The 26,987-nt window shown below is 36.7% G+C and overlaps 1 protein-coding gene across 2 annotated transcripts in view; it reads left to right on the forward strand.

Annotated features, from left to right (window-relative positions):
• The first annotated feature begins 1,072 nt into the window (after positions 1-1,072).
• Positions 1,073-26,987, forward strand: part of maml2 (mastermind like transcriptional coactivator 2) — a 71,795-nt gene continuing 45,880 nt past the window's right edge. The window contains exons 1-2 of one of the 2 annotated variants that reach the window (XM_079885852.1): positions 1,073-1,403; positions 3,758-4,183. In XM_079885852.1, coding sequence (XP_079741978.1) covers positions 3,785-4,183 — 399 coding nt within the window. In that variant the 5' untranslated portion in view covers positions 1,073-1,403; positions 3,758-3,784. Of the gene's footprint in view, positions 1,579-3,757; positions 4,184-26,987 lie in introns of both variants that reach the window. The other variant, XM_079885853.1, reaches the window with a different exon arrangement.

Below are 26,987 nucleotides of genomic sequence, written 5' to 3' on the forward strand. Positions count from 1 at the left end.
CTGTGTTTCTGTTTAAAAAAGTCTAATGAAGATTTCTGTAAAAGTCTTTTGCACTTTATTTAAATTAGGATATTTTACGTTTTTTTAAATGGCAGCCATTGCTGACAGTCATTTCACTGTTTTTTTATAGTTTTTTTTTTTTACAATGGTTTTGATTGTAATAATTCATGAAATAGTTGTAAAATAACAGTGTTTTTCTGTAAAACATTTAAGGAAATTTTCTGTAAAAGTTTTTTGCACTTTATTTAAATTAGGATATTTTACTTTATTTTTACTGTTTTTGTTTGGCAGCTGTAGCTGACAGTCATTTACCATTTTTTTAAAGATTTTTATTTAACGTGTTACTGTATTAAATCAGCAGACACTGTACTGTATGTGTCCAAGACCAATTTCCTTTGGGACAATAAAGGCTATCTTATCTTACATGTATATTATACAACTATCCCTAAACCAAACCCGGTAACACTTTATTTTACAGTGCCTTGTTACATATGTTACATGTACTAGTTGTATTATGTAATTCTATAATTGCATGCAACTAAACCTAAACCAAACCCTACTCTTACCTAACCCTATAGTAAGTAGTTAATTAATATTAGGCTACTCAGTACTTAAATATACAATTACACTGTAACAATGTCACCTTAAAAAGTGTAACCCCAAACCCTAATCCTATAGTTAATTAATATTACTCAGTACTTAAATGTATGATTACAAAGACACCTTAAAATAAAGTGTAACCAAAACCTTAAATTCCTTAATTACTGATGTCAAGACTGTAAGGAATGAGTCTATACAGAAATTATTTAAACAATAAGAATAATTATACTTAGGCTACCATTAGCCTATATTTGGAATAAACAAGTGACGGATAGCCGGTCTCCCGGCTACACGTTTAGCTGTTACACATGTAACGTTTTCAACATAACCAATTAACAAAAATACAGCCTCTTCCACTAGTATTGGTTCAGGCTGTGGCTCGCAGTCAATGCATTCAATGCATTTCATGTAGTTCACTGCTGGCACCACTAGAGCCTGCAAAATGACAGCGCACCAATCGCAGGATTTCTGTACAGCATGAGGGGATCTGCTTATACAATGAGAGTCTGTAGTCAGCTGCGGTAAGCCAGCCTCTCCGGACTAACCCCGTACGCGCTCGGACTGCTGACAATCCACTGCGCGGAGAACGCGCCGCGACTCCAGTTTTTTTTTCCCAGTTTGTTTGGGAATCACCACAAGGAACCGTAAACCGCGTTAAAGATGACAATGATGGAAAGTGCCTGTACACTGCCTGAACTCCCCCGAAGTTTGCGGATTTCTATCGTCAAGTAAATGGATTATAATTGCGTGTATTATTTGTCCACTGACACGGGACCCTTGGTTATAGCCATATGTGCGTTCAGGTATGACCGATATCCGCATGCATTAGCGTGATTGGGTTTATTGCTTGGTGCAGGACTGTGTAAAAGCCTTCTGACTGCACATTGTGGATTTGTTACACCTTGCATGGAGTTGAATGAGCGCACGCTGCGATTTTGGCACCCTGGCAAGCTGCAAGACACCCCCGTGCACTGGAAAGTAATAATGCATAGTGTTTTAATAATGTTGCGATACTGCAGAAAATGTGTGGATCCTGAAGTCACGTTTGATTTTCATATTCACTTTGTTAGATTTTGTTGTCTGTGTGACATCAGTAATGAGAAGAAACGTTAGTAGCCTTGTTTCAAGTAGCCTACTTCCATTGAGTTTGTATACCCAGATAACAAATGTGTTTTCTACACGTTTCCCAAACATTTCATTTTTGAACGTCGACATATTTACGTAAGGTTAAAAGAACAATACAGCGCAAACGTTATCAACCGTGTAACAAATTAACACGACATAGCCAGCTTACCTGAAAACTTCACTTCTAAAAACTTTTTAAAATCGTTTATTTATTTTTTAAATTTGCTCTTTAACAAAAATCTCAACACTTCCTAATAAGTTCTTCATCAGGTTACTAATGTTTAAATAATGTTAACAGTTCAAACCTCGTTGCACTGTAACGTTTTCTCTCTGGAACTTAATTGTTGGAACTTTAATCAAGCTCAAGCATTGGGACGTTACATTAATTTAAAAACGTTAACATTGCCATTTTTAACATTGAGAAATAATATTTTAATTTTTTTTATTAAACACTCTAATGCTAAAACTCAAAAAAGTCAATTACACTGCGCACACTCACACCAGAAGCTGACTTTTCTAGTTATTTGAAAACGTTATGTTTACCACTGGCTTTATTTTACAAATAAATCGAAAAACCCCAACATTATAGTAATTAAAACCCCATAGGGAAATCTCAAAGCAGGTTATACCTGCACCACAAAGTGCCACATGCATTTTGGAGCGTCTTTGCTTGTTTGCAATTCAAGGGTAAATAACTGTTCATTTGAATTTACAGCATACTGAAGAAACACTTTATATAAAGACTTATCTTTTATGTGTTTGAGGAGCGGAGAAGAGTGTCTTAGGGCCCTATTTTAATGATCTAAGCGCATGGTCTAAAGCACATGGCGCAAGTGCACTTAGGGCGTGTCCGAATTCACTTTTGTTAGTTTAACATGGGAAAAATGGTCTAAAAGGGTTGTCCCTATTCTCTTAATGAGTAAAGGGTGTGTTTTGGGCATAACGTGCAAAAAAACAATCAAAGTATCTTCTCCTATTCCCTTGCGGATTCGCTATTTACATGGCAGAATTTGCAAGCGGTAAAACTGAACGCTTCTCTAGCGAGGAAACGGATCTGCTCGTGTGCGAGGTTAATGAGCGCAAGCAGACCATCTACGGGACAAAGTGTACGCGTGTTGTGGACCCGACTATAGGTGCACATTACTAACGCGCTGTTTAAATAACAAAAAAAACTGCGCCATTAACTTAAAAGCAGGTTTTTCTTGGTCAATGGCGCAGTCTATTTCAGTTGCCTCAAAATAGCAACGCACCAACAATGCACCTGAACACAACTCGGTTTCAGACCAGCACGCCCATGGGCGCACAAATGGGCGCAAATGCATTTGCTATTTAAACAACCCATCCTGCTGCAAAATGATAATTGCGTCGGGCTGAAACTAGCAAAAAACACTTGCATCGCGCCTGGCGCCGCATTGCGTCAGATGTATGATAGGGCCCTTGTCTAGCAATTATTGTTGAGTCATAGCCAATATCTACAATATCTTAAATAGCCTGTGCGTAGCACGTCATCTTTTATAACATGAGATTTAATATGACAGAAAAAACTGAGCGCCCACATAGCTACAGTAAACTTTATAACCCGTAAAGTTGATTAAAACAGTTACTGCCTCAGTTGCGACCGTTCTAATGATGTACAAAACACGACATTCGCTGGTCAAAATCTTCGTAACTTAACTTGAGCTTGATTTTGGTAAAATGTTAATGATATAATGACACATGCAAGTGCTGGACCCCATATTCCCCCATATGCTGAAAAGTAGCATTTCATTTAGATCAATTTAGATAGAAATTAACAGCATATTTTAATGGCTAACTGGCTTATATGAAATGATCACAGTGTTATTCCTGATAACACTTATAGTGTTTAAAGTGTTTTTTTTTTCTGAATATGTGGATGCCTGGGTAAATTTGAGCATATTTGATTAATTCCACATAAACATTTACAAAGCAGAAAAAAGCGTATCATTGCTCAAATGAATTATTTAATCAAAAATAAATAATTGTGTTGTTTTTCTGGTTGTGACCATTAAAGGGTTAACGAAGAGGGGAACTAAAGGTCATGGGAGAGGCAGCTCCGACTCAGGCCACCCCAAGTGGTTTTGCACCCATGTTGGGCGTCGGGATGGGAGGATCAATCACACCAATCGCCACTTCAAGAGGATCAGCCGTTCCTCAGCTCCACAGTGCCATAGTGGAGCGTTTGCGTGCCAGAATAGAACTTTGCCGGCGGCATCACTCCACTTGTGAGGACCGCTATGAGCGTGGTCTGGCGGAAAATTCGGACCGGGAACACGAGAACACACTGCAGCTCTTAAACATCGTCCATCAGGGCCCCGGGAACAGGAAGAAGGGCAGTAGATCGGCCTCTCAGCATCCTCCTGAATACAGCAGAGTGAATGGTGAACATAAAGGCCACAGCTCGTCAGAGGCAGAATCCAAAATTTCTTCGCAAATAGCAGTAAGTTTTACGGGTTGTATTAACTACACCCACATCATAAATCTTATAATCTGTCTAATACACATAGGGACACGTGTCAGACCGATTCCCCAGAGAATGACATCAACACACTGATATGATGTGATTACTGTGGGTGTGTGAGGGAGAGATGGGGGTGTCTGTTTAATTAAAAAGGGCCCTGCGGGCAGGCACATGATTCTTTTAAAGGTCTTTTAAAAATATAACAAAACAAAATATAACTTAAAAGGAGGTGGTGATTCAGTGACATCTGATGGAATTTTTTTAACAATGCACATTTCCATGCAGTCCCTCCTATAAGTATTTTCATTCTTAAGTCACATTGGAAAATGTTAGGGATTTACATGGGATTTAATTCAAAGAAAGATAGAATATACACTTGGCCACTTTATTAGGTACATCTTGCTAGCACTGGGCTGGAACTGCTTTTGCCTCCAGAACGGCCTTAAATCTTCATAGCATAGATTCAACAAGTTGCTGGAAACATTTCTCAGAGATTCTGATCCATTTTAACATGATAGCATCACACAGTTCCTGCAGATTTGTTGGCTGCACATGATGCGAATCTCCCGTTCCACTACATCCCAAAAGTGCTCTATTGGATTGAGATCAACCGGCCCCTGGTGTCTGGGGAGAGTTTAGTGAACTCATTGTCAGGTTCAAGAAAGCAGTTTGAGATGATTTGAGCTTTGTGACACGGCATGTTATTCTGCTGGAAGAGGCCATCAGAAGATGATACACTGTGTTCATAAATGGATGGACATGATCAGCAGTAATACTCAGGTTGGCTGTGGTGTTTAAACTAAGGGGCCCAAAGTGTGTGAAAAAATATCCCACACACCATTTCACCAACAGCCTGAACCGTTGATACAAGGCAGGATGAATCCATGCTTTCATGTTGTTTATGCCGAATTCTGACCCTACCATCTGAATGTTGCAGCAGAAATCCAGACTCATCAGACCTGGCAACATTTTTTCTAATCTTCTATTGTCTAATCTTGGTGAGTCGGTGTGAATTGTAGCCTCAGTTTGATGGTCTTATCTGACAGGAGTGACACTGCTGTGTCTTCTGGTGTGTTGCGATGGAGGCGAATCAATCAAAGCTAACTTTGGCTGGAAAATGGCTTTATTAAGGAGCCGCTGTAAAGCCAAAACAATCTTACCTTAAATTATAAGTTTATTTCTGTAAAGCTGCTTTGAAACAATCTACATTGTTAAAAGCGCTATATAAATGAAGATGACTTGACTTGACTTGAATTCTGCTGCTGTAGCTCTTCTGCTTCAAGGTTTGACGTGTTTTCAGAGATGCTCTTCTGCAGACCTCAGTTGTAATGTGTTTTTTTGAGTTACTGTTGCCTTTCAATCAGCTTGAACCATGGCTATTCTCCTCTGACCTCTGGCATCAACAAGCCATTTTCGCCAGTCACTGAATATTTTCTCTTTCTCTGCCCATTCTCTGTAAACCCTTGAGATGGTTCATGGCTGTGTGTGAAAATCCCAGTAGATCAGCAGTTTCTGAAATACTCAGACCAGCCCGTCTGCCACGTTCAAAGTCACTTAAATCACTTTCTTCCCCATTCTGATGCTCAGTTTAAACTTCAGCAGATCGTCTTGATCATGTCTACATACCACATGCATGTGATTGGCTTATTAGATATTTGGGTTAACGAACTGTTGAACAGGTGTATCTAATAAAGTGGCCGGTGAGTGTACACACAGTTAAACGTGATAAACATGACTTATTTGCAGATGCCACTTAGTTTGATATTTGTTGAAAGTGGAAAATAAGTGTCCAAATATGACGCCACTGTGTACAAATGTGTGCATATTGTCACAAATATTGATCATTTATGGAAAATATCTCTTAATACAGAAATTGAAAACCATATGTTTTCTACTGTAGCCTCAGCTTTTATAACCGACAGAAGTACTTGCTGTCAACAGGTCAGTTCTGGTTCTTTGTCCTCCACCCTTATATTTGCCTCTTGGGACTTGACTGTTTGACACCACTATACAGTCTCTACTGGACACGCTTTACTGATTATGTAAATGTACTGAATTCTGAAATCTTCTGTAAGATAACACATTTTGTTGAATTAACTTCTTTTTTTTTGGGGGGGGGAAAATATCAAGATAAAATATGATTTGTATGGTTTGTGTTCTAGAATTTGTGAATAGTGTTTGTTTATCTAGACATAGTTAAGGTCTAGTTTATTATAGGTGTATTCTTGCAAAATGCATAATCATAAAGTGAGGCATCAGGTTTTCCTTTCAACAGCTTTGCAGATTTTGAAAGTGTACACCAATATCTATCCAGCAAACTTAACAAAGACAGAAATTGCTGGATGGTGAAATCTTGCAAACACAGCATGAATGGTCTTGTGTTTTGTTCCATACCATGCATTGTCGTACTCTATTATCAAAGGTTTGATAAATTGCTCGATTAAGCACCTTCTTGAATGATGGTTTTCCTATAAAGCCATTTGAAGCATGCAGCCTACGTATAAATGGTTAGAGCCATTCAATAGCACACATGTCCTGGTTTTGTTTACTCAAAGTCAAACAGGCCTTGAAAACACGATTGTCAGAGGACTGCCCAGTAATTAAGTGTTATGGGCTTACGGATGAATTTGTTTTTTCCTAAATTCAGAGTAATGACCGACTTGGGAACAGAGGGTGATTGTGGAATATCCTCTCATGGAAGAGAAAGTGGGATATTATGAATGCTCCATTTGCTTATCTAAAGAGATCAACCTTCAATTTACCCAGTTTATATCAATTAAACAATCTTTCAATATCCAATGATATTCTTTTATAATGCGTTCATGCAGTACTTCCCAATGAAGTGAAGAAAAAGAAGTACGCTTAATTGAATTGAATATGCAATTGTAGTGTACTTCAAATCTTAAAAGTAAATTTGTCAAAACTGTATTTGAAGATAATATAATATTAATGAAATAAAAGGCCACTTAGGTGTACCTAAAGAGGGTGCAATATGTTTATTAACACACTTAAATACACTTATGTGCACTTTATTATGATGTGAAATTAAAAGTTTAACTTTAAAGTACATTTTAAATAGTGCTAGGCAACGATTAATCACATCCACAAAAAAAAAAACAATTTGTGTTTCCATAATACATGTGTGTGTACTGTGTATAATAATTTTGTATATACACACATGTGCATGTATATATTTAAGAAATATTTTATTTTGTATGCGATAAATTGCAATTAATCGTTGCCCAGCACTAATTTTAAATAATATTTTAATCATATTTTATCGTGCTTTAAAAAAGTACACTTATTGTGATTTGTTTACTAACATACACTTTATTGTAAATTGAACTAGTGTTTTATTCAATATTACATTTAAATATATTTAAATTGTACTGAATTGCAACTTCATCAAATGTGTAATAATTACAAGTATATTTAACATTCTAAAATATATTTTAGTTTACCACATTTTCTATGTCCTATTTAAGTGGGTAAAAAATAGTCCTCAAGACTATTTAATATAGATTCAAGCTATAATATATTTTCATTGAATTAAAACAATATATTCAGTTCACACTTAGGTTTATTTTTTTAAAGTATTATTATTTCCGTTAAGTATAGAATAACAAACTCTGTCTTCAATTTCTTGTCCATACAGTGAAAGTCAATGGAGTCTTTGACTATAACTTTTTGGACAAAAACATTTGAAACATTCTTTAAAATATCTTCTTTTGTGTCTCGCAGAAGAAAAAGCCATATGAGAAAGGTGTTATGATGAGTAAATTATGATTTGTTTGTTGTTGTTGAGTGAACTATCCCATTAGCAATGCTTATTGGAAAGACTAAACCTTCAATCTAATGTTTGAGGATGTAGCAACATAATTGGACATAATTAAGCATGACAGGCAGGCATTAGGAATAATAGGTGGAAGAAGGAAATGTCAAAGTGTTTCCTGGTGTTTCTTGGCTATAGTGCTTTAGGAGTGGAAGCTGAAGGTGGCCTAGGCTTAGTTTCACTCCACCTGAATGTGGAACAATCAGTCCAGCTCCTTGGAGGCCACTTTAAGCCCAGCAAAACTGTCTGTGCCTTACTTGAGGGGAAATGAATGGGTCCCTGGGCAGTTTGTCCCATGGTTGATATTCACGTTGATATGAAAATGAATTAGTCCTACATGAGCACACTCATGTTTTGGCAGAAAGCCTAAGCAACTGGTTAAAAAGTCAAGGAGAGAGTTACATTTTTGACTGTCAGCATAAAGCATGGTCCAGTTTGCAGTTTATTTTTACAAAAGTTTTTTTGAGGGACATGAAGTTTGGGGTATTTTTTGTGAAACTCTATCATTTAAAGATTTGATACCACTAACCTGGCAATCTTAGACCAAACCAATGGGACAATTCTCAACAGTAATGATTTTATCAAACTGATACTCCATAAAAATGACTGTTTTCAGGCGGACTGGTGCGTTCTGCCTTTTGGACATTTTGTTAGGCCTGTCAGATTGAAAATGCTGATTTTTAGTCAGCTCTTGTCATTTTTGTGTGCAATATGTATCCAACAGCCATCAAACTGATTGAGGGTGATCTGTGGGTATGTCGTTTAAGGCTAAGTCTGAGGATTTTAAAGGATGGAGGGCTTGTTGATCATTTTAATCTGAGATATGTGCAGCAACAAATGCATTATAAGCATTAAGTGTGACCTATAAAACAAGATACAAATTTACAAGTGGAAGGCTGAGGCATAAATAGAAGAGAACTTTAGGAAACTCAAGTAGGATTGCTCATGCTGCTTAAATCAAAAGCATTCCCTCTTCATCTGTGCTGGCTCTCCTAGAGGTTTCTTTGTGAGGTGCGCCTTGTGTATACCTCATGTTTTATTCACAGTCTGAGACATGACTGGGGCTTTGAAGAGTGCTGAAACCATTCGGCATATACATCCCTACCTCCATTTGCACAACATGATGGCTGCAGGCAGAAATCGCCCCCTCAGCGTCTAGTATCAGCCTCTGTTACCCAAATTCTGAGTTTTAATCTATTATAGTTAACCAAGGGAAATGATGAAACTGAACGAACTTTCTAGGCTGTTACATACAAGTTAGAAACATGCCCTGAGAAGCATGCGTATGTGACAATGTAGTTTGTGGCTTAATTAAAGTTTCAGTCATATTTTAATGGGCTCTATTAATCTGTCCTGGATCTGGAATGTGTGTTTGATTGTTGTTGCCAACTCTTTCAACTGAATGTTTGTCTTTGTCGTTTGGAAGCAGCAAAGATGTGGATATAGAGTACTTTTGAAGTCTGCATATTGACTTTGCTATATTACTTTTTTTTGTTCATAAAAATATTTGCACATTAAGAAAAAAAAAAAAAAAAAAATTATATATATATATATATATATATATATATATATATATATATAGCCGATGGCTCAAAATCTGCACAGGGGTAATTAAATGTACCAAATCATGTAAAAATGATCATCTTTTATTTGAAAATTTAACAACATTTTATCAAACTTTAATAAGTGCCTTAATCTTTTAAACAACTGAGAAGTTAGTGGTCAAACTACATTATAAAAATCACTTGTCAAGTTCCTGAAACTTACATCAGCAAAATCAATTATTTAAGTTCATCTATTGCCAAAATTATGAAAAAAAGATTAACAAAATATCATTATTGAAAATATTGTCAGAATCAGAAAGCGTAGTTCGTGGAAAACAAAATGTCTGTCAAAATATAACATACAACTTCTTGTTTCCGTCAGGAACCAACAGATGTTGAACGATGTTTACTAACCTGAGGAAGCTTTTCAATTGGTTTGGCGTTTATTCTCTTTACTAGGGCTGGGTATTGACACAAATTTCACAATTCGATTCGATTTCGATTCACAAGCTTGCAATTCGATTCGATTTCGATTACGATTCGATCCAATATAGATTATTTTGGATATCAGGTACAATTCATTGCAAATTTTCTCAAGGAAAACAAATCTCTTAACTATTATTGTAACTGGGAGTCAGTTGTAGCCTATAGGCTTCATTAGCCTACTGTAATATTGAAGGTAAAAATGAACTGATTTGTATACAAACACTTAAAATACACTTTTATTTATTTTTATAATAATAAAGTTCTATGAAATTATATAAAAATTTAAATGGTGGCTGTCATAAAAAACTTTCCAGATTTATTCAAACATGCATTAAATATTGAAGAACATTAAACATTATAATGAATATGTAATTTGGTGCATATATTTAACAAAATGCTCCTCTCTAGAGTCAATTTTTCTAGCTGACTAACAAGTTTATGGTCACTGGATATATGGTTTTTCTGAGGTAAATGTGACGTTACATGACATTGTTTACTAACGTCTTTCCATGGTTGAAACAGTGATTGAGCGATTCCATGTGACATGATACGGACTTCGATAAGTTGTACTCTATCTTTTAACACACTTTCAGAAGCTCATTCATGTTTATTTCGCGCTGTAACTGGTATTATTAAGGCGGAAGAGAAGATCACGTGCGCTCCGCGCTGCTGCTTCTCTTGAGCTGAGCTGCGCCAAAACGATAATTATGTTTTTGAATTTCGTAAGAAAATGGACGTAATTTGAAATCTGAGACTTTGTTTCATATCAATAATAACAAAGCACAAAGATGATTGCGATTTATTGGGTGGGATGCGCGCAACAATGTTCCATTCATTCATCAACTGAAAACAGGATGACTAATCGATTCTTGGGATTTAAGAATCGATATCGTTTCGCAAAAATGAGAATCGATTAAAATCGAGAAATCAATATTTTTTGCCCAGCCCTACTCTTTACATTGCATTTACAGTCAGTTTCCTGATCATTTTGATATTAATGTATTATGCACGTTATCGTCTCTGACAGACACATTTTGAAGCCATTTTCTCCCTCTTCTCGGAAAACGATAATGCATTCAAAACATCCGGAAGTGTGGGTTTTCCAGAAAAAGTGTGTACTCGCTGGACCTCAGCTCCTCGTAAATACAGTGTATTGTGCACATTATTTTTTTGACAGACATAGATGTCGTGATATTCAAATGATGTGAATTTGAAAACAGATGGATCGTAAGGAAATAATTATTTATTTCTTAGCCGGCAAGTATTCACTGAAGTGATTGATACCCATGAGTGTGTCACCGACATCAAGCCTCAGTTTTTGACGGACGTGATAACGTGCATGAGGGGGGAACTATGTTTGATTTTTGGGCAAATAAATTACATGTTACTCAGAGACTGACATGTTTGGCTTGTCAAAAATGTTACATTTAAATTAAACTCATTTAAAATTAGTCTTAGATGACTTTTAAATGTCCAAATACTTGTGGGGCCACAAAGAATATTCCTGTAGTAAAGCAGAGTGGGGAAGAGTTGTGTTGACTTTCTTTGCACCAGCCAGTGGTTGTGAATTGATAGACACATTCATACTTAGTGTGAATTCCCTTGCACAGAGAAAGCACACAGACCACCGATATCTGTCAGGTTTTTCCTGCCCGACTAAATAGAACAGAGCGGGAAAAAAAAGGAGAAGCGTTAGAGGGGGTGGTTCACTATATCTTTCGACAAGTCTTGTGCTCTGTTGAACTCACCTGAAATTCAACCCTTGTGGGAAACTGCATCCTCAGGTGTGTATGCAAGGGCCATGAGTGGATGATAAAATCTGTGACTCTTTGCTGCAAAAACAATAACCCACAAAACCCCCAACCCTCAATTTATGCCTTTGTGAATGTTCAATCCCAGATACAGTATGTGGGAGTTGAATAAACGACTGATATGACTCAAATATCCACACTCCCCTGTGATATCAGTTAGCCTTTCACTTTCCATCATTACATAATTTCACTGAAACAACATTAGATTAACCACATTATCAAGGCTTTTCCTTGCTCTAACCATTAGCATCTGCCATTAATGAAAAACTGTCAAACAGTGAAAGGCTTGTTCTCCCTGAGAAGGTTAGATAAATGTGTGTTTCACAGACATACTTTGTGATTTTAACTGGTTTTCACACGCAACAATGCAAACTACTTCCATTTTAAAAAAAATAAAAGATCACAAAACATAGTGTTAACTTAACATACTAATTAGGAATGCACTGGCATTAAAGGGTTAGTACACCCCAAAATGAAAATTAGCCCATAATTTAGTCACCCTCAAGCCATCCTATGACTTTCTTCTTTCAGCCAAACACAATCAGAGTTACATTAAAAAATATCCTGGCTCTTCCAAGCTTTACAATGGGAGTGTATGGTGCCTTAGATTTTGAAGCCCAAAAAAGCACATCCATCAAAGTAATCAAAAAAGAAAAAAGTAAACCATACCATGTTTGATTAACCGGAAATAAATAAACAAATAATCGATAGGGAAAATAATCGTTCCAGCCCTAGTACGGAGAGTGTTTGAGACAACTTTGCTCACCTCATCTGAAATTTCCCAAATTATAAGTGTCAATAGATGTCCCGTGCATAGAATTGCGATTTGATTTGTGAAACTTCAAACACATCCCACTTTTCCGAGGGGTCGCCGTCCAGCCCAGGAAATGAGAAAGTGGGCTCCTGATGTCAGCGTTGAACCCCTGGGTGGAATGTCGGGTCACATCAGGGGCTCTCTGGGTAGATCAGAGATCAGGCCTGTTTACATTTCAACTCAGGATATTTCTATCAGCCTGGCCAAACTGCTCCACGTTCCCAGGCTCCTCGCTCACAGCCCTGAAAAGGAGCACAAGCCCTCTCTATTTCTCCTTTCCCTCCACACTCTTGTCCCTCCCTCCTGCTTCTCTTTCTCTCCCTCTCTGCCTCCAGGGTCAAAGTCAGAGTACAACTTCAGCAGAGAGTGGGTGGCAAAACCCATACATTCTGTATATTGTAGCTACTGTATATGAAGCTAGTTAAAAAAGAAATCTTGATTTGTTTCAGCCTTCACCATATATGACATATGTTTTTATTTTTGGGTGAACTAACCCTTTATGAATGAAGTTATAATAAGGGTTAGTTCACCCACAAAATAAGATTCTGTCATCATTTACTCAACCTCATGCCGTTATATTTAACTTTTTTCTTCAACACAAAATAAGATATTTTGAAGAATGTTGGTAACCATGTGGTTTTGTTGATCATTGACTTCACTGACAAGACAAAGAGACAAAATATCTTTTAAGGATACATCTCAGTATTTAGATTTTGCTTAATTTCAATACTTCATCACAAGTAAAATAATTGCAAATACATAGTTAATAATAAATATACAGTTTTTGTATACGTTTGCATACCCCTTGTAGAATATGCATTAAAAGTCGGTGGGTGTAAACTTTTTGAATTGGATGATCGGGGTAAATTGTACTAATTTTGTCTTCGGGGAAACATGTACATATTTTATGTAGCTACGAAAGGGCTGTGCTAAAGGGGAAAAAGAAGAAGATCTTTAAACGAAATGAGAAAATGTACAACCCACGGCTCTTTATGCGTAATGATGCCGTCTTGTGAATATATCAAAGTCTGCACAGGCATTAAAGGCATAGTTCACCTAGGAAATGAACTTTTCTAAAGACCTCCTGTGGTGAAAATCAAGTTTTTAATGTTGTTTAACATTCAGAGAATGTTAATTCATCAGTCAACACCATTGCTGAGTATTTTCTCCTTAAAACTGCAGTGTAACAAAGACAGTTTGTTTCCAGTTACCCTGTTTCCATCCGTCGCAAACATGTAGACCAATCCCGTCAATGTGTGGGGCGGGGCTTATGATGTTATGATGAACTAAATGCCTTTCCCCACTGATGTTCTAAGTTGTTTAAAGCGTTTCTGAGGCAGCTGTATGACTCTGAGATAACGAACGGGAACATTGTTTATGTAACATTAGCAACATATTATTAGCTGTTTGATAACTAGTCAAGCCAAAGGCTAATCATATTAATTACCCTTACGCGTCTGGCGTTTTAGAGAGCGATACATACAACACATTACCATTCTGATACACCGACTTTGTAGACGACCCGGTTTAATTCGCTCTTCCACTTCTTCTGAATCAGTTTCTGGTTATAACATATATGGCTGAATTAAACATATATATTTCCACTTGCCATTGTGCAGTGTTTGACCGAGTGGATCAGGAAGTCTCAGTGGCTCTTAAGCTCCAAAAAGGACAACAAAGAACCACAAATCATATCTTAAAATGATATTAGAATTAAAATAAATATCCTTCTGCAATTGCATGATGTAATGTTTAGAAAAATGCAGCTCGCCCAGAGAGGTAACTTCAAGGTCATCTTTGTTTGTCGGTTCTGAGGTTTATGCACTGTAACCTGAGAATAACCTTTCGCAAGATTTGTTGATTTGTTCTGTTTGTTGCATCTAGTTTATTTATTTTTTATTTTTTATTATTTATTTTTCTCTTGTCTAAACTCAGATTTTTGCCAGAAGTGTGTACTGTAGGTCTTTTTTATTTTTTTACTTTAGCATCTACACACTGTGTCTCATATTCACAGAAGCCTAAAATATGAAATGTGGCACTGACAGCATTTTCTCTGTCTCTTGAGAATGACATGCTGACTAAAGAATGCTCAATGTTGCATTTTTGACACTGCTTTGGCACTCATCTCTGCTCATGTCCTCATGATACATTGTGGGATGAAAATGTAGAATTCATTTCAAAGTCATTAAAAGAAAATTGTGATCACATGGAGTCATACCAGTGTGGCTTTCCAAACTTGCCATGTTTAGAAAAAAAATGTGTGATCCATGTAACTTTCCAATTACGTGACATAGCTCTACCATGACATGTATGGCAAGTTTGTGAGCTTTGTATGGTTTCATTAGTGGTGTTTACTATCACTGCTACTATTGCACATGATAAGGGTTTGGGATTTGAGTAAACTACTAACCCTAAAGTAGAAGTTTTCTCACATAACCCATCCTGTTGCGGTTTGGTGCGTACAAACATAAATCGTACATGTGTGAGGTCACTTTTCTAGCATTTAGACCAGAAAACACTAGCAACTGCATTGCAACACATTATAAACCACACCGAACTCCATGTAGCAACATTCTGGCACCACTTACGTTTGCTTTAGAAAAGAAAAATTATCCTGACTTTTCACTCCTCATATGTATGTTATTGCTCAATTCAATTAATTAGCATTGCTGATTACAATATTGGTGCAGGATCATAACAATTGAATTCATTGGCAATGATTCATTGTCCAAGTCTTATATTCGAATTGACTACACATAAAGGATCAGATGACTGGATGACTGTAAAAGTCATTGGAGTTGCACAACCTATTTCCTTCCTTCAAACCATATTCATCATGCTTTTAACCACCCCTGGCCACAGAGACAAAACGAACATCCTAACATTTGAAAATGAGGATTTATATTTAAAAAAATTTGAAAATGAAACTGTGTGGGTTAGGGAAATTAAACAATGTGGTAGGGCTGGCTGATATATGGCAAAAAAAAAAAAAAAAAAAAAAAAAAAAAAAAAAAAAAAAAAAAATATATATATATATATATATATATATATATATATATATATATATATATATATATATAAATTTTATGTTTTTAATATATATATATATATACAGTACAGGTCAAAAGTTTGGAAACATTACTATTTTTAATGTTTTTGAAAGAAGTTTCTTCTGCTCATCAAGCCTGCATTTATTTGATCAAAAATACAGAAAAAAAATGTAATATTGTGATATATTATTACAATTTAAAATAATTGGTAATTTTTCATAACCTGTGATACTTTTTTTAGGATACTTTGATGAATAAAAATAATAAAAAATAATAAATAAAAAAAAAAAAGAAGCAAATTTTTTTAAAATAGAAATCTTTTGTAACAACAATATACACTACTGGTCAGTAATTTGGGGTCAGTATTTTTTTTTTCTTTCTTTTTTTGAAATAAATCAATACTTTTATTCAGCAAGGATGTGTTAAATTGATAAAAAGTGATAGTAAAGAAGATTTATATTATTAGAAAATATTTTTTTATTTTGAATAAATGCAGTTCTTTTTAACCTTTTATTCATCAAATATATTAGGCAGCAGAACTGTTTCCAACACTCATAATAAATCAGAACATTAGAATGATTTCTAAAGGATCATATGATAGACTGGATGTCACATGTGACACTGAAGACTGGAGTAATGATGCTGAAAATTCAGCTTTGCAGCACAGGAATAAATTATTTTTTAAAGTATATTCATATAGAAAACTATTATTTTAAGTTGTAATAATATTTCACAATATTACTGTTTTTTTTCTGTATTTTTGATTTTTCGATCTTGATTTTTTTTTCCAGAACGATTCACAGATTTCTTTCTTTTTAAATGTTTAACTAGTCAATTTAAAAACGTAACTATAATATGAATTAAGTAACATTGTCTTTATTAACTTTCTGGTTAAAAAAGTTATATTCCAAGCGCACCGCACCTGAAGTGATCAACATGGTGTAAATGTAAAACAAATGACTTATTTGTTAAATATCTTTGCAAATAGGCAAATATTGTACAAACTTATCTTAAGCATATCCTATATATATAAATGCCTTTAAAAATGCCTATCTATCTGTCTGTCTGTCTGTCTGTCTGTCTGTCTGTCTGTCTGTCTGTCTGTCTGTCTGTCTGTCTGTCTGTCTGTCTGTCTATCTATCTATCTATCTATCTATCTATCTATCTATCTATCTATCTATCTATCTATCTATCTATCTATCTATCTATCTATCTATCTATCTATCTATCTATCTATCTATCTATCTATCTATCTATCTATCTATCTATCTATCTATCTATCTATCTATCTATCTATCTATCTATCTATCTATCATCCGTCTGTCCGTCCGGATAATCACATTATCACATTCACATTATTTGATTTTTTACTTTAATAAATTATGTTTTACTATAATACAGGGAGATTGCTGTAATATTGTTTTTATTTAAATAAGCATAAAGTCTAATTAATGTAAATGAACAAAAAATATATTAATTTTCATAATTTTCTTCATAAAATGTTGCATGAGCTTTGCATAAAAAAAAGGTTATGACCATATTTTCATGGCAATTAAGCACTTTCTTTCTTTCTTTCTTTCTTTCTTTCTTTCTTTCTTTCTTTCTTTCTTTCTTTCTTTCTTTCTTTCTTTCTTTCTTTCTTTCTTTCTTTCTTTCTTTCTTTCTTTCTTTCTTTCTTTCTTTCTTTCTTTCTTTCTTTCTTTCTCATGATCATTATTCTCAATGAATTGTCTCGTTATATTGGTATTACTTTAATACAGATTTTTTGAACTGTATAGCAGTAAAATACTCCAAGAAAGAGAGCTGTAGTGTGTGCAGGCTCAGGATTGCACCTGGATGTCTGTGTGTGTGTGTGTTGTGAGGTGACAGTCTTGGCTCCTGCCAGAGCTGATCCTGGCGCCTGGTGCCCTCAGCCTTCCTCTCGCACACACAGAGCCTCTGCTGTTTTACTACAGTCCCTCCTGAAGGTCAGCTGAGGAAAACACCTGGCCGCGGTCTTTGCTCTTCTCCACCTCAATCACTCTGTCTGTAATGCCACAACCTCCCATCATGCAGATGAAAGCTGTATGTTTCCTTTAGAGAAGGCATTGTGGTGAGACGATAGTTCAGTGATATTATCAAACGATACCATAGTACTGGTGATTACCATATGTCATATGTCAGGTTCTTCAAAGTATACCATTATATTAGTAAGGTGAAGTCCGATTCCAAAAGAAACTAGTTATTTTAGACAGTTTGTTCAAAAAAGGTTCACCAGTTCATTTACGTAATCACAATGTTACGAAACTGCTCTTAAAATAAAAACACACACCGATATTGAAACATTGAAGACAAAAAGCATCCAATTACGACGCGAAACAGATGTTTTACATGTGTAAGGCATATACTGTATATACTGTAAATCGAACAAACTAGTCTTAATCGACTCACCTATTTACAACTATGAGAAACCATTGAAAAACCTTCTCAGTTTACTCGTATCAGAAGCTCGTCGGTTCTTCACGGACATTTCCAGTCAGAGTCAGTGTTCCTTGTAAATACCCTGGTTTTACCATGTGAAATGACTTAACCATGGTACCACCACAGTACATTTTTGTAAGGCTGTAGTCTTTCTTACTTTCCCATCTGTATTTATAACCTGTCCAGGTACATTGTCTTCGAGTCTCTGTTCGTGCTGTTCTGAGATCAGCTGCAGAAGTGTGTGTACACAGTGATAAACGAGTGTGTTCTGCCCAGGGCCCCTTCAGCTGGAGCGCCGTGTCAGTTTGACTTGTTGACTCATCAAAAAGAAGAACTTGTTCTATCTAGTATCTGTCAGGCCTCTTAAATGTCTGAGGAGGCCGTACAAAAGAGTCTGGGAGACTGGCGGCGTCTGCACACGCTCTCCGCTCGACGGCGGCTTAATGAATCATAAAGCTTGTTAAAGTTTCAAACTCTTGTATCCGCTACTCGCACGGTAAATAACTGTAATGTAACATTCCGCTCATAGCTATTGTACAGACCGTGTGTGTGTGTGTGTGTGTCTCGGAAAGAGAGAATGGAGCGAAAAGGGAACATTCCTCTCTCACTCCCACTCTCTCGTCCACCCCCGTAGCTTGCCGCTGCCACCCCACCCCCTGTTTCCTTCCTGTTCTTATTTTAGCATCTATTGGATGTTTTTTCCCCACATCCGGAAACAAAGAGAAGCTTGTGCCATATACCAACAGCATGTTCACGCATGGCAAGCATTCAAGGGCACGATCAAATATTTTCACAAAATTGCTGAAGGTTCCTTTACTCTGTCTGCATGTCTCTCGCTCTCTTTCTGTCTCTCACTCTCTGCATGTGATTGGATCGTTTCTGTATAAATGAGCCTGGAAGGGAAAGTGATTTTCCTATAAAATAGTATTATTATGACCGCCGCTAGCGTAGCTAGCGAAAGCGGTCATATAGGGATTGTCAAAGTTTTTTTTTTTTTTTTTTTCCCGTCACCTTACTGAATTTTTCGTCAACGATACCAGGGACACCGAAGCACCGGGGAACATGAAATTTGGTGGGCATGTAGCCCCACTAGACTTCTACGGAAAAATTTCGTTTGGTCCCCGGGGGCCACTCCCCCCCGCGCTGGGCCCCCCCAAACCCCAAAAAATGCAGTTTTTCCTAAATAACTACCTGAACCGTGGCACCGAGGATGAAGAAATTTGTATGGTATGTTGGTCTACTAGACTTTTACGGAAAATTTTCGTTTGGTCCCCGGGGGCCACTTCCCCCCTGCGCTGGGGCCCCCGTAAATTTTTCGTCAACGATACCAGGGACACCGAAACACCGGGGAACATGAAATTTGGTGGGCATGTAGCCCCACTAGACTTCTACGGAAAAATTTCGTTTGGTCCCCGGGGGCCACTCCCCCCCCCCCCCCCCGCGCTGGGCCCCCCCAAACCCAAAAAAATGCAGTTTTTCCTAAATAACTACCTGAACCGTGGCACCGAGGATGAAGAAATGTTTATGGTATGTTGCTCTTAAGGGCCCACATCAACCTAGCCCATAATCACTCATTTGTGATTTGCGCCCCTCCCATAAAAAATGAAAATGCAATATTATTCTGCTTTAATCGCCCCTATCTTCAGTGGAGATGTTCAGAACTGCACCATATTTCATGTGTATGATTAACTTGACATCCTCTGGGGGTATCCTCTGCTAAGTTTCGTAGAATTTCATCCATGGGGGGGTATAAAATAAATTAATTTATGTGCACATTTAGTGACTGTACACTCATCGGCCTGTAGATGGTGCTGTTGAGCGAAGGGTTGCTGGTTTAGGATGATACTGTCACACACACACATGCAGGAATACAAACAAACGCAAGCATGCACACACACTGACATCCACACGCACAGACACACACCCATACACACACATACAAATCCACATGCACAGACACACACACACAAACACACACGCGCACACATGTACGCACACATACATACACGCACAGACACACACACACACACACACACACACACACACACACACACACACACACATACACAAACACACACACATACACACACACACACACACACACACACACACACACAGACAGACATGCACATACTACTACTTTTTTTAGGTATATACATAAACACGCAATACAGCCAAATTACTCCACGTCATTTATTTTTGTGGAAAGCCAGTGCAGGCCTGAGCGGCGGTCATATTTTGTACCGCGATGCGGTACATCTAGTTTATAATAATATCTTTCATGACATTTTTTTTATATTGTGTTACATGAAGAGAAAAATTAGGCATTTCCCATGGTGCTCCACATTTATAAAATGCATCGCTCAGATGAAAAATCCCTTATTGTGGGATTTATGTACTGTTCAGGGGGTGTGTGATTATTGTTAATAGCATTTAATTGCATTTTATAATTAATCACACTTTTTAATGACATTTAATTATGATTATACTTTTGTTTAGGGTCCAATTCTCACCATTTACTAGTTGCTTATTATCATGCATATTACTAGGATATTGGCTGTTTATTAGCACTTATAAAGCACATATTAATGGTTTATTCTGCATGGCCATATTCTACATCCCTCAATCCTACGCAATACCTAACTTAACAACTACAGTACCTTACTGACTATTAATAAGCAGTAATAAGGAGTTTATTGAGGCAAAAGTATTTAATAGTGAGAATTGTCCCCTAACCTGAAGTGTGACCATATACAGTATTCCAACACTATATTATTTCATTAGTGTTAGTCTCTTTTGCATAAATATGTATGTATGTCCAACTGTAAATTCAGTTAATTTAAAAATAAAAAAAGTTAATTTGATTATATTTATAATAAATTAGATTAATTATATGTATAGCTATTAATCATATTTTATACAGTTATCTAATTTGATATGGTTTCCATGGTGTTTCCTACTTATTATGATTTCATGATAATTAAATTTAGCCATACAGTGAGAGCAAAAGATTTAATTTTGTAAATACATTTTTCATTGAAAAGTTCTTTCTTGGGCAAATGTTCTATTTATTGATAATTGAGAGTTTCACTACGGATTTGAGTCTGAATATTGAGCTTGGTCACCTCATTGGTTTTAGCAATTCCAGTTCCGTCTTCAAAGAATTTGCAAACATATTTGGTTCATATGTAAAAGGTGTTTAAAAAACATACAACATGAATATGCACACTGTATGCATTCCTATGTCATTAAAAAAAATCATTATTAGGTTTCCATGATCTCATAGCATTTATAAAGAGTTCACAAGTATTCAAACACTCAGTTTTGTCATCAATTCATTTTGACTTTATGAATGAATATTTAATTTTCTGTTATTTAAGTGGAATTTATTAGCAGGATTTGTAAATACAATTATGGTGAAGATTGTAAATCCCTGTCTTTCTACTCATTTAAAATGTTGCCTGAGCATTTGTTTTCTCTCTTAGATATTCATATACATATAAACATACAACACAGCTGCACAGATATTGATGTTTACAATTGATTTATATACTTGATGGATTTGTTTTCCAACAGACAGTTTTTTAAAATGTAAAAAATATTACCCCTGATGTTTAAAGGTACAGTGCAGTACGTATTACATAGAAAGTCATTTAATTTAACTTTAACTTGAAAATTATTTAATGAAAAAATACTATACAGTGGTGGTCAAAATTGATGGCACCCCTGATAAATATGATAAAAAATGGCTGTAAAAAATAAATCGGCATTGTTTATCCTTTTGATCTTTCCTTCAAAAAAATCGCAAAATTCTAACCTTTCATTGAAGTAAAATAATTTAAATTGGGGGGTAAATCACATTATGAAATAAATGTTTTTCTCCAAAACACGCTGGCCATAATTGTTGGCACCCCTAGAATTTTTTATGAGAAAAATATCTCTGAAGTATATTCCCATTAATATTTACCTTTTTAAGCACACCAGGGTGACTAGGAACATGAAATTGTCTATGACTTCTTGTTTCACAGGAGTTTAAATATGAGGAAACACAAAGGCCAAATTCCCTTGCTCATCCATCACAATGAGTAAAACCAAAGAATATAGTTCTGATGTGCAGCAAAAGATTGTTGAGCTTCACAAAATAGAAAGTGGCTGTAAGAAAATATCTAAAGAATTGAAAATCCCCATTTTGACCATCAGGACAATAATTAAGAAGTTATAATCAACTAAAGATGTTACGAATCTGCCAGGAAGAGGACGTGTGTCTATATTGTATTAATGGACGGTGAGGAGGAAAGTTTGAGTGGCCAAAGACTCTCCAAGGATCACAGATGGAGAATTGAAGAGATTACTTGAGTCTTGGGGGTCAGAAAGCCTAAAAAAAATGATCAAACAACCCCTACATCCCCACATGTTGTTTGGGAGGGTTTCAAGAAAAATCCTCCTCGCTCCTCCAAAAACAAACTCCAGCATATTCAGTGGTCAGACACGACTGGATCTTCAAAAGGGACCGGATTCTGTGGTCAGATGAAACAAAAAAAAAGGGGGGGTTTTTGGCAGCAAACCCAGCAGTTTGGTGCAAACAGGGATGAAGAGTACCCCATGCCTACGGTTAAATATACTGCTGGATCTTATATGTTGTGGGCCTATTTATTTGCTGGAGGTCCTGGACATCTTGTTCAGATACATGGTATTATGGATTCTAGCAAATACAAACAGATTAAAAAATCTAAACCTGACGGCCTCTGCTAGAAATCTTATAATGGGCCGTGGTTGGATCTTCCTTCAGGACAACGGTCCAAAACAAACATCAAAATCAACACAAAAATGGGTAACTGAGCACAAAATGAAGCTTCTGCCATGACCATCCCAGTTCCCTGACCTGATGAGTGGAGTGAACTGAAGAGAAGAAGCACCAACATGGATCTGGGAATCTGAAGGATCTGGAGAGATTCTGTATGGAGGAATGGTCTCTGATCTCTTGTCAGTTATTCTCCAAACTCATCAGGCATTATAGAATAAAACTCAGATCTGTTATCTTGGCAAAAGGAGGTTGCAAAAAGTATTTAATAACAGGGTGCCAACAATTATGGCCAGCGTGTTTTGGAGAAAAACATTTATTTCATAATGTGATTTACCCCCACTTTCAATTATTCTACTTCAATGAAAGGTTAGATTTTTGTGAATTTTTTGAATGAAAGATCAAAAGGATAAACAATGCAGATTTATTTTTTACAGCCATTTTTTATCATATTTATCAGGGGTGCCATCAATTTTGACCACCACTGTACAAAAATGATTGTCAAATCCATTGCTAATACAACTGACATTTGTGCTTTGCAGCCAAAAATATAATTTCCTGGAGAATGATGTTATTATGGATCTTGGAAACACTTTTTTTGAATAATAATTCTAACCCCAGACTCCATAACAGCCATAAGGCAGGCACTCTGAACTTTGCCTGACATGCAGCTAATAGACTGTTCGTGACATTTCCCTGTGCTTCTGTCAAGGTTGTGGCCGCTTGCGGTGTATTCTAATCAGTTCGATTAAATAGGAATTACTTTTAAGTGGTTGGGTCATGGTTGCAAAAGACATGAACACTGCCTTCAGGCCACTAATCCAGAGATGAATGTGTCATTTGAGCACTTTCGATTGAATATGCATGTTTACATTAACACTTTCCCCGCCATCAACAAGTTTTTCCAGCATTTCACGTTTTCACTGTTGTACGGTACGGGTGCTGTTACACATCTCCTGAAATAGTACAGCATCTCCAGATAGAAGTAAGCTAAAGTGATCACCAAGCATTCACCTGAAGCTTTGGGGATGTTGATGGACTCGCTCTACTCGATCTACAGTATAGCCCCTTTCACACAGAAATCTCTGTAAATTACTGTAAAATTACCAGAGCGCGCTTTTCCGGTAAATACACAAATGTGCTATTCACACAGGCAATGGCGTTCCATCTTTTAACGGTAAGAGAGCATTTACACATCAGGACCAAAATACCAGTTGTTAATCATCAGAACTGATCTTTAAATGACTGAGCCATTTATAAAGTTTCATTTTAGTTACACTTTTTTACTTATGAGTGACAGGCGTAAGGAGATGATCACACAGAAAGTAGTTTTGCTCTTAAAAACACAAGACGCATAATAGTTACTGTAGTATTGCAGTTACTACCGCAGTGCTGATGAATGGAAAAGACGGCAGGGTCTCTAGCTTGAGAGTTGCATGTTTACACAGAAAAACAATTAAAAGTAGCGAACTTACCGCAAACGGCTCCAACAGAGCCTTATGATTGGCTCATATTGGTAAATTGCCAGAACTGATTTACCAGTAATGTGTGAAAGGGGATTGTGTTTTGATCATCGCCCTGAATCCGATCTGGACGATGATCTGAACGTCATTTTCTCAGCTTTTTGTTCGAAACTTACCGACATTTAAGTGTTAATAAAGAATGAATGAAGCTATTTTTTTTGTTGTTGAAGTAAACGCTGGTGAGGAAAGAGTTAACACACTTGTCATGACATTTACAGAATTATAACTCGTCAACTCAGCCGAGTCATTATTTTAATTACATTCAAGCTGATCCACACAGATTGTTGGTCGATAGTGCGCAACATTTAGTTTCCAGAAGAAAAAAATCCCATTTTCTCCAACGATCAAACCTCTCTCTAATGTGTTTATGACTTAGAACTCTTTCTTTCATTTTTTTTTTTCTTTTCATGTCTATGGACAAAATGAATGGCAAAGCTGCTTACAAAGTGGACAGTCACTGTGATGCTCTGTAGTATCCTGAGAAATACACTGAAGATTGATTTCGCATGATTTTCCCCACTCCCTGTCACTCTGTTTCCCTTTCTTCTCTCTCTCTCTCTGTTTCTTTCTTTCTACTGTACAGTGTAAAGCTACTTTAGAAAGCTGCTTCACACACAGCTCTCACGCAACCCGCCTCGCATGTACAAACATGCACTGATATAGAGAGTTGCTGCAACCTTGAACTCTCCATGCGACTATCAGAGCCTGGCTTGGCACAGTGAAGACGCAGCTGTGCAGCGATAACCCTTAGTATGCATGCTAACAATGATGTGGAAGTTACTTGGAAACTTTAGCTGTCAACCCTTGTGAAAAAGAAGTGCGCTTGTAGTGTACTTCAAATCTTAGAAGTATATTTAAAAAATTACTTGCAAATAATAATAGGCCACTTAAGTGTACTCAAAGAGAATACACTTTCATAACTGTTTCTTAACACACTTAAGAAGTTTTACCTTAAAGAAGCGCACTTATTTTGCTGTGTTGACTTACATACTAAATCACATGTGGACTTGATGATAATTTTAACTGTAGTGTGTTATTTGATGTTACATTTAAAGCTCATATGTTTTAAATTGCAACTGCATTACAAACGTGTAACTAGTAATATGTTTAAATACATAAGTTTCAATGCTACATGCTAATACCATTTCATGCTAATATCAAGTCATGCTAATATGTGTGAACATTTGTCATTGTGTTTTACTTTTGCACAGCTCTTTTTCTTCAATAGAGTTTAGGACTCATAAAGCCCTATATTTTTTTGGTGTCATCCAATCCGTCCTCTGCTAAATTCTCACACTTGTTGTCAAAAGAGAGAGGTTTTGGCTGAGTGACAGCACAAGAAACCCAACAATTTGCTAGCCACAACAATGGCAGGTCACAACCACTGAATCACTCCAAACACACTATCGCTCCGAGTGCAGCTCAGTAAATGGCCGCTTGTTGATAGATGGTGAGGTTAGAAGTTGTTTTGAATGCATGCCTCTATTTTCCCATGTTCTTGGCTGCGGGAACTCAGCCTCGGTTTGTGCGCGCGGCTGCCAATATTGGTCTACAGGCCTTAGTAGGAATGTCAGAAGTGTGTGGGAGTCGAGCGGAGTTCAGTTCCTATTGCGTTCCCTCTCTTTGCGCATTGTGAAATCGTCCCATAATGTGCTCCTTTGTTGGGGCTGTGTTAGCCCATATGTGGTGCATTGAAGGAATTGCTGTGCGGTCCTAAAGTCAGTCAACTATGTTGTTTAATATTTGGGAGTGAAGCCAGACTGTATGGTGAGCTGAGTCCACTGCAAACTTCAGCAAAAGGACAGTAAGCATTTTTAAATGAATGCAAGTAAAGCTCAGGAGGGGATTTTATGGCTGAGATCCGCACGGAAGAGACTCGGGAGAGGAGAGTGTTCCAAAAATAGCTTGTACTATTTCTCAATTTTCAGGCTTTGTCCATTAAACACACACACTTGTTCATCTTTCTCCTGTTGGTTCTAGAAAGATGTTTTGTTGAACAAGCGATCTTGTTCGAGCTAGAGACATAAACAATAGCGTCTGAGCCCAGAATTAACCCCTCTGTCCCATGTTCCCACGGGAGATTAACCGCATGCTGATTTGTATGAAGCATTCAGGGATATAATATGGGAACTTCAGGCACTTTGAGCAGAATCATAATCCAAAAATAACAAATTCAAATATTGTCCCACATGTTTTGATTACAGCTTCTGCAAGTATTTGATGATTGTTTCGAACAACTCATGAAGTTGAAATGAATGATAAAATCATACGAATTTTTACATAGATTACAGATATCAAATCAAGTGTGATTTATCTCTTTCCCCAACATTGACACGATTTTAGGAGTGCATGGTATATCGGCCCTCATATTGGTATCGGCTGATTTTAATGTTATCGTTATCGACCCAATAAGTAAATTAGGCCGATATATTAAAGCCATTAGATAATGTATTATTTCCTTC

Source organism: Squalius cephalus (assembly GCF_949319135.1).
Source record: "Squalius cephalus genome assembly, chromosome: 11".
Lineage (NCBI taxonomy): Eukaryota > Metazoa > Chordata > Actinopteri > Cypriniformes > Leuciscidae > Squalius > Squalius cephalus.